Raw genomic sequence first — 9,630 nt, forward strand, 5'->3', positions numbered from 1 at the left:
AAATAAAAATCAGGAAATAAAATATTTTCTTTTATATATACTGCTACAAATCGTACTGTCAAAATATAAACAAGAAATCACTAAATGCAATTTTAATTATATAAATTCATTTAATGACATTTTTGACACTTGGACAGTCAACTTTTGACATGAATGTATGGTAACCAAGAATTCCAACTTTAACATAGAAATGTCCCTTACAATTTAAATTTTTATAGTTTCTGTAAAGTTCATCAAATGTTTAGAAGGGCATTAAACTACTCCTTGACCAAAGCAAAGCTGAATGAATAGAGGATCAGGACTGAAATGTGAAGGGTCAGCAAGAGGCCCGGGCAGGACAGACATGACTGCTGCACTTTCCCCAGATCTCCTCGGCAGCTCCCCTTCCCTTGCCTGAGAAGACATATTACCAAAGAAAGCTATTTAAAGTTGGTCTTCAACTTACACCTTTTACTGGGCTTCAATGAAACAAACAGACATGAACAAGTAGTAGCCCAATTAATTGCATTAATGTATTATAAATCCAACTAGAGATGGCAGATTGGAAAGCTGGGATGAGTGTAGGCCAGATGCAAGCCCTGCTTTTCTTAAGGAAGGATGCTCGGGGTGCTGTGCTTTACATTGTAAGAGTGACCTCTAGTGCCTTTCTTTTTGGTTGAACTTCAGTAGTTGGAAGATGACTTTCTTAAGCCTTTTCTACAAAACTTCTGTTCGCATGTAGGCATCTGTATTGCTGTGGTTTGTTGCAATGTTTGCAAAGTGCTACCATTACAAAATTCCAAGATTTTGACTAGGTGAAATTATGCAAATCTTATTGACTTACGAGATTTCCACAAGCCCACGTTAAAACTGAATCTTAAATACAGTGCAGCACCAGGAATGAAGTTCTCTTCTAGGGGCTCATTTTAAATGGAAACATGAAATTGCAGCCTGCGTGCTGTGTGAACGAACCTTTGGCTTTTGCCAATAAGTTCACGTGTTTCCTACATCAGAACCCCTAGCAAAGTCAAGTGATACACTATCACAAAAGCCTCATTACTGACCTGCTTCTCCCCAAACTAAACCTGGTGACACAGCAGTGACATAAATTTCTGGACAGGCCTCACAGCCCTGTCTTAAAAAGCAAATGAGCTTTTCCTTTAAAATCCAAGAAAGATACAAAAAGTTGTATTTGCTAAGCTTGTTTATTATTCACTGGGAAGGGAAAATTCTTTCATTTAGTGAATTTTAACTTTTAAAACTTTTTCTATCTCTAAAACAATGTAGATGAAAGGAGTCCACCAAGTTATTTTGGATGATATTTAAATTAGAAATAAGGTTGTAATACATCTGCCCAAACTTGATTATATTCGATCATAAATTCATGAAGTTAAACATTCAACCACTATAGAATACTACTTTTGGAAGATCACCTGAATGGTTTTCCCTTAAGCAAAATGTAGAAACCAGTCCCTCTTCCAGGAGTGCTTGGAGACTCATCTCCTCAGCACCGGAAACACGGCTGTTAATACTGAGGTCTGCCTCCACCAGTTCTGCTGCTCCTAAAGTCTGCAGTACATTTCAGTTATTAGCCTGCATCATTTTAAAGATGCAGCCAGCTACTGTGCTGCCAAATTGCAAACTTCAGAAACCTAAGCTTATGCAGCATAATGTCAAGTCTGTCTGCCTGTTGTTTTTCTGTTAGACATAATTCCACTACAATTCAATAATCCTTCAAAAAGGAAAAAAAGAAGACATTTGAGGCTAGTCCCTGGTTAAGATGCTAATCTGATGTTTTACGAGAACTTAAGCTTGCTCAATGAATATTCAAAGACAAGAGAGTAGGATTCTGCTCCTATACAAAAAGAGAAATGATACTTTGCCTATTTTGACCAGACCCAGAGGAAAGACAAGAGTAAGCCAGTCATATTTGCAGGATTTTGAGCGATGCTTCATTTATACCAATATGCTCTGCAGCAATTCCAGTCACAAATAATAATCATAAAAATGACAGAATCAAAGTTTTGCAGAGAGCCCCCTTACAAGTTTTAAATCATTTGCTGTATACTTACAGGAATTCCCAGCTTCGACTCTGTTCCAATTTTGAGTAGATAACAGAAGTAGCATCTTAAGGACAGCTCCAGTGACAGACCTCATGTTCACATTTATCAGGCTCCCCCAAAAGATCTGGAGAGGTTCTCTGGGCGCTCCAGGTCTGTTCTCTGTCCTCTCCCAGATCTGTCTGCGTTTTCAGCACCTCTGAGTCTCTCTGTCTCTCTCTCCTTCCCTCCCTTGTCTTTCCTCTTTCCCTCCTCTCCCCCTCTCTCTCCCTCTCTCCCCCTCTCCCTCCCTCGCTCTCTCCCTCTCCCTCCCTTTCTCTTACACACACACCCAGCCCTGACTCCTCACGGAAAAGCACTCAGCATCTTTCCTAACAAGCATCCACACTGCCGAAGCCACGCCCACTCCTCGCAGCAGCGGTCCCAGAAATTGACAGCAGCATCCCTCCTTCCAAACACACAGCAGTGCAGCGAGCTGCACCACGGGCAGTGCGCCACCCGCCCGTGCAGGTGATGAGAGCTGGACCTGCGGCCTCCTGATGATGGGCTTCCTTGGGGCTCCCTCCCCTCGTCTCTATTTCTCAATAATCTTTAACCCTTTTCTGTCTGCTGGAGAGGTGGGTGCGGGGAGGGCTGAGGCAGTTGGAGGTCTTGCATCTGGCAGAGCCAGCCAACATACAGAGCTATTCCTGATTATCCAGGAGTGCATCCAGGTAAAATTGCATTATGTTTCCAAACAAAAGCACAAAATAAGAAATAAATAAGCTACATTGGTAGATCGTAGCTAAAACTATCCACAGGAGAAATATTTGCTATTGTTTTTTCTCTGTTTCTGTAAAACTATCCTCTTTAGCTAAGGTGCTAGATTTTATTGTGGAAATGCCTCACATGGGAACCCGCATTCCTGCTTGGCAGGTATTTAAAATCATCTGGTAATAGTCTGCAACAAATAAACATTTCTTATTTTAGCACTTTAGGAGTCCATACAAATCCACAGATGAAAGCCTCTGGATAGATTTATTTTAATTAATGCATCATGCCAAGCATATGAAGCAACATTCTACAATCAAATATTTAATAATAATTCCCAAAGGCCCAAAATGGAAAATGATGGAAAATGGAAGAAAAGGACCCCCCACACACACATATGCACAAATGTTCACACCAACGCCAAACAATGTTGAGATATACTTTAAATGGTTTAAAGGAGAAAGGAATATAAACTTGAATTCAAAAGATCATTGATTACAGAAAAATTACTGTTCTGATGGCAGATCCATGTATGGATGCTAATAGTTCTTGAATGGAGTATTAAAATATTTAAATAATAGCATTAACATCACTTAACAAGAAGCACATCACATAGTGTCAGAGGATAAATAATCTATCTGAAATAAATGCAACGTTTTTACTGCAAATGAGCTCGATTTTATAAAAATGGAAATTCTGGAGTTCTCAAGCACCTTTTTCTCGGTGACTAAAAATTGGAAGAAATATAGCCTTCAGCACCAACAGCCTCGCTCTGGAATGAATGAACGGGGTGGGGAGGAAGACAGCAGACCCTAAGAGCCAAATATACTTGCTTAACTCATGCTGCAAACAAAACAATCAGATATTTTTGTTTTTCCTAGTTTATAGGCGAGAAAACAAGGACAGGAAATTTAAATGATTTGAAGAGGTCATAGAGTTAGTAAGCAAATGCTGAGGACTGAGCTTTGAGTTTTTGACTCAAGCTTTATTGCTCATACCCTAGGACTCACTGCCCCTCAGATCAAGAGTATACCTTCTCCCTGACCCATCAGCGGCAGTAAAATCCTGAGGCCCCAGAAAAATACAGCAGAGGAAAGAAAAGTCAAGGCTTGAGTCTTTACTCTGTATTCCTAGACCTACATTCCTGATTTTTCTCAATTGTAACATATTAAGCAAAAGTAGATTTAAACTAATAATTGATGTTAAATAATTATTGAAGCATCTTAAATTTTATTGAACATGTGCTATATGGCATTTATTACTGAATTAAATAATCATATTTGATAGCGATCCTTTGAGGACACTACTGTGCCTAGGAACAACAGCCTGCACAACCTGCCCTGGCCTGGTGGCTGCAGGTGGGTAACCGGCTACGCGGACAGGTCAAACAGTGGAGAGAATGTGGACATGCTTAACACAGGAGCCCAGCTATGAACTCAGCTTTTATCGTTGCCTTGATTAAGCAACTTGTTAATATCGGCCTTTTGTTTCACATATTTTTATTTTATTTTTATTTTTTAGAGACAGCGTCTTGCTCTTCCTCAGGTCCATCTTGAACTCCTGAGTAGAAGCAGTCCACCCTCCTTGGCCCCCCAGAGTGCTGGGATTACAGGCAATTAAAACATGCCCAGCCTGTTTTATTTCTTTTTAAAAATAAGAGAAATAATGACCAAAGAGTCATTGTGTGACAATTACTAAGTGCCTAATACACAGTGACCCTCAATTACTTCCTAGCCTTAGATCCCTGCATTAGAACTGTTTAAGCAGACAACGTCAGAGCCTGGCAGCCCAGTTCAGCATCTGCCCAGCTCCACCACCCACCAGCTTCAAGCTCCTGGGCAAGCTGCAGCTGGATAAGCATCTGATACTTAGTTTCCTCGTCTGCACACCAAGGATAAGCACAGGATCAACCTCCTGGCTGAGACAATGACCTATGAAATGAACATCCCTTGGAGGAACTCAATCAGTGTTGCTATTATAATCATTCTATTGCTACAGCTCCCTCAGCTCTCTCTCTGATGAGGAGAGGAATCACAATTTGCCAGTGGGCATCACCCACTGGTGACAGAAAACAGTTGGTCACCAAGACTTATGTCATCTGTCTACCCTACCAGGGTTGGGCCTAACATCAGAAAGTATAGAAATTAATTTTGCACATTTCTATACTGCTATTCAGACTCTTTGAATCACTTCTCCCTGTGTATGCTTTCGTGGTTATATTTTCCACCAACTGAAAAAAACAAATGCTGGTGCTTTGGGGTTGGCATCTGCATACTGTGGGTCAGACCCTGACTGAGACAGCACCGTAAATCAAACCCAAATGTTAGAACTGGGAAATCTGGCTGTCAATGTCCTCTTGGTACAACTTGCCAGAAAGCGGTGAGTTTCATCACCCTGGTACATGAAGGATCCTGAACTGTAGGTTAGACCAGAAAAGAATCACCAGGTCAGTCCGAGTGGAACACTGTCACATCCAAAGACTTGAAAGAGATTTACATTAACTCCTTTGTTTCCTTTTAATTCTGTGATAATTATAATATCTCCTCTTTCATTTGTAAATCTTAGTCATTTGGGTCTTCCTTTTTCTCTGTTAGTCTTAATAAGGATTTGTCAATTTTGTTGATGTTCTCCAAAAACCAACTGTTGTTTTTAATGATTTTTGTCTATTTTTTATTCTCTATTTCATTTATCTCTGCTCTAATTCTTATTTCCTTCCTTTAGCTAAATTTTGGTTTAGTTTGTTCTTCTTTTTCTAGTTCCTTGAGGTGTAAAGTTGTTAATTTCAACTTTTTTCTTATTTTTTCATGTATTTGCCACTATAAATCTTTTTTGTATTGCTTTTACTGTATCCCACAAATTTGGGTATGTTGTGTCATTTGTCTCCAGACATTTTCTAAATTCCCTTGTGATTCTGTCTTTTTAAAAATTAAATAGCTAATAAAATTTTTGAAAAATTATTTGATGTTACAGTACTATAGCGTTATATACATGTATAATGCCATACACTTACCCTCAGCAGAGAGTATCATCTTTTTACATGGTTTCCTATTGCTACTTACCATCCTTTTGCTTAAACTTGAAAGAGTCCCTTCAGCATTTCTCTTTTAGGGTAGGTCTAGTTGTGACAAATTCCCTCAGATGCTTCTCTGGCAAAGATTTACGTTATTTTTACATATTAAAAGGACAGTTTTGCTGGATATAGCATTCTCACTTGGTAGCTTTTCTCCTCCTGCACCTTGTAGGTAGCATCCCACTTCCTTCTTGCCTACAAAGTTTCTGCTGAGAAATATGCTGGTAATGTAATAGGAGCTCCCTTTTATATGATGAATCATTTTTCTCTTATTTCTTTCTAAGTTCTCTCTTTGTAATTTTCAACAGTTTGATTATGATGTGTTTTGGTGATACCTCTCCAAAGCTATCCTAGCTGGACTTCTTTAAACTCTTGAATTTGTGTGTCTGTTTCTCCTTTAGATTTGGGAAGTTTCAGATCACTCTTTCTTCACGTAATTGCTCTGCTTCGTTCTCTTTTTCTTCTCTTTCTTCATTTCGAATGCTTCTGTTGATGGTGTCCCATAAATCCCTCAGTGTGTCTTTATTTTTCTTCATTTATTTTCTTTTTGGTCCTCTGCTTCAATAATTTTGAATGCACTGTCTTCAAGCCCACTGGTTAAGTCTGCTGTTGAGTCCTTCTGATGAATTTTTCAACTCAGCTATTATATTCTTCCCCTCCAGTATCTCTGTTCAGTTGTCCTTCATAGTTCTTCCCTTTTAGATATTCTCACTTAGTTCATGCACTGTTTTCCTGATTTCATTGTCTACACTCTCTTTTAATTCACTGAGGATCCTTATGAAGATTATTTTTAATTCTTTGGCTAGTAATTCAAGAATCCCTGTTTCTTCAAGGACTAACATTTTCTACTGCTTTTTTGTATGCTTCCTTATCTCCTGTTAAGATACAGGCATTTGGCTCGGCACCTGTGGCTCAAGTGGCTAAGGCGTCAGGCACATACACCTAAGGTGGCGAGTTCAAATCCATCCCAGGCCCGCCAAACAACAATGATGGCTGCAACCAAAAAACAGCCGGGCGCTGTGGCAGGCGCCTGTGGTCCCAGCTACTTGGGAGGCAGAGACAGGACACTTGCTTGAGCCCAGAAGTTGGAGATTGCTGTGAGCTGTGATGCCACAGCACTCTACCCAGGGGAATAGCTTGAGGCTCTGTCTCAAAAAAAAAAATACAGGCATTTGAAAACCAGCCATCTCTCTGTCTTTGTGATCCAGTTTTGTATAGGGAAGACTTTAAATATTCAGACAGGCTACAGACTCTGGAGCCCTTTCAAGCTCTTTCTGAGGACGTGCTCTCTCTGGACTTGTCCGCATCATCTCATTAAAGAGGTCTACCAGTTCCTACTCAGAAGCTCCCTCCTAGTGTCTGTGTGTACTGCAGACTTTGGTAGTAGACAAACCATGTTGATCACTTTGGTTCTCAGCAGCCCCAACTGGGCTCCCTATTCCTGTCAGTACTTATATTCACGCAAGATAGAAATCAGTTCCACAGGTAACCCCATGAAAAAACAGGATGTTGAAGGTAGATTTCACTCTTCTACTTATCTTGCTCAAGAGTTTTCTACTAATCACACTGCACTGTACTAGGGCAAGGGTGCAAGGGAATGAATTTTCCTACCAGGAATCCATACAGTTGGCCTCATGTTTGCCTGGGGTACAGGAAATTCCTACCTGGTTTTTAGATTTTGCATAGATGCAATTGTGCATCGTTAAGTTGATGTCTCCATGGTTGCAGGAACATCTGAGATTTTCTATTCCACATCTTGCCAATGTCACTCCCCCAAATTGATGTTTTTTTAAATTAAAATATAGTGAAGTTGTAAATTTTTTGCCAAATCAAATATATTTATTCTGAATAGTATAAATACTGTTTTGTATATGGCCAGCAAACATACAAAAATAGTCACTGTAGAGTTTGAACTTTTGTGGGGTTAATATATTATGAATAGTATTTATTTCTTTATTGCATTTTTAGTTAGGGGATTTGACACTCTGTAACATGAGTATATTTTCATTGTATATTGCTGTAAGTGCTACTGTTTTATTTTCCTCTTTTAATCAGTGTGCTACAGGTAGTATAATTGATGACTTTGATAATAACACATATATTGAGTTTTGCAACTTTACAAACACCCAAAACTACATCTCACCTGACACAACTCTGCCATAATAAAAATTTACTTAGCAAATTAGGATAAAAATTATAGGCAATACTGGATACTCTCTTTAGAAATACAGTAATAATGAAAAAGATATGCAGTATGTTATATCACATTGCAAATTTATTTCCTTTTTCCCTTATTATTGAAGAAACTTTGTAATTTTTGCTTAACTGGACAAATTATACATATGTATGTATGTTTGTGTGCACATATGTATATATACATATAAAATAGGTATACATATTTACATACATACAAGTTTACTCATATCTTGGACTGCTATATTTAATATGTTGTTACGTCCAGAGTATTTTTCATCTCAGGTATTCTAACTCATAGCTTTAAAATATCAATTCACATCCTTTTTATTTCTTCTGTGGTACTACTTAAACTTTTTAGCCTATAGAACATAATTATATTGTGTTAATGTCCTTATTTGCTCATTCTAGCATCTGTGTTGGATTATAAAAATAAAATTAGATACTTCTGATTATTGTCTTCATTATGGGCTGCATTTTCTTCATCTTTGCATGCCTACAAATATATAATTGGATGCCAGATACCATGTGAATTCTACAATACTGATTGCTAGATTTTTGTATCCCTATAAATTTTGAGTTTTGCTCTGGTCAACAGTTATTTAAAAATAATTTTACCTATTTAGACTTTTCTTTCACAATTTTTTAGGTGATTATAAGGTAATCCTTAACCTAGGACTAATTATTCCTCTCCACTAAGGTAAGACTTTTCTGAGTATTCTATCTAATTCCCTGTAAATTTTTATTGTCCTGCTGCCAGGAGTAAACACAATTCTCACCCCTGTGAAAGTAACAAAATCTCTTCACTCTAATAGTTTTTAATGCTTTTTCCTGGTATCAGACAGGCTCTTCAGATACACATGCTGATTAGCACTCTGCTGAGTGCTCAAGAGGGACCCTCCACACATGTATAAGCTATTCTTTCGGTGCAATTCCCTCCTCTCCTCTCTTTGTACTCTGTTCAATGAATTATAGCTGCCCTCACCTTCCCAAACTCTCAGATCCATCTCCTCAATTCATAAAACCCACCAGGTGAAGCAGGGTTCTCTGCTCCCCACACCAGGTCTGGGAACTTTGCACAGGCTATGAGCCAGGCAACCACAGGGGTCACAGTGGAGGATCCTCAGCCTTCAGGGATCATTGTCCCTTGTCACTTGATATCTGCTACCTTAAAACTCATTGTTTTATGTATTGGGGGGTCTATTTATTTTGGTTGTTCAATTAAGAGGATAAACTGGATACCTGTTCCTCTACATTGAGTGGAATTATTTAAAAAATTATAGTTTCATTTACTTATATTTATCAATAAGATGATACAATATGAAGAGTGTTCTTTCTAAATTATGTCTCTAAACAAGTTAATTCACTGCCTTCGAGGAAATGGGAGGTTAGAAGAGGAGAACACAGAGTTTAACATTTTTTCTAAAACAATTAAAAACAATTTGTCTTTTAAAAACCAATTTGCTTCAAGGTTTCCTTAAGGTCGGTCGGCACTGTGTGAGCGCTCTCCTCTCTAACTCAACATCACAAGGCATCAGAGCACCGTACTCACCGTACTCACTGAGAAACAGGCTTCTC

The 9,630-nt window shown here is 38.6% G+C and overlaps 1 protein-coding gene across 6 annotated transcripts in view; it reads right to left on the reverse strand.

Moving 5' to 3' along the window:
• Positions 1-2,151, reverse strand: part of CNTNAP4 (contactin associated protein like 4) — a 237,181-nt gene extending 235,030 nt beyond the window's left edge. For 5 of the 6 annotated variants that reach the window (XM_023514116.1, XM_012806122.1, XM_023514118.1 and 2 more), the window contains exon 1: positions 2,052-2,136. In XM_023514116.1, the coding sequence (XP_023369884.1) occupies positions 2,052-2,136 (85 nt within the window). Of the gene's footprint in view, positions 1-2,051 lie in introns of all 6 variants that reach the window. The other variant, XM_012806123.2, reaches the window with a different exon arrangement.
• Between the last annotated feature and the right edge of the window lie 7,479 nt (positions 2,152-9,630).

This window comes from Otolemur garnettii, unplaced genomic scaffold (genome assembly GCF_000181295.1).
Source record: "Otolemur garnettii isolate 467f Iridium unplaced genomic scaffold, OtoGar3 scaffold00047, whole genome shotgun sequence".
NCBI classification, from domain to species: Eukaryota; Metazoa; Chordata; class Mammalia; order Primates; family Galagidae; genus Otolemur; species Otolemur garnettii.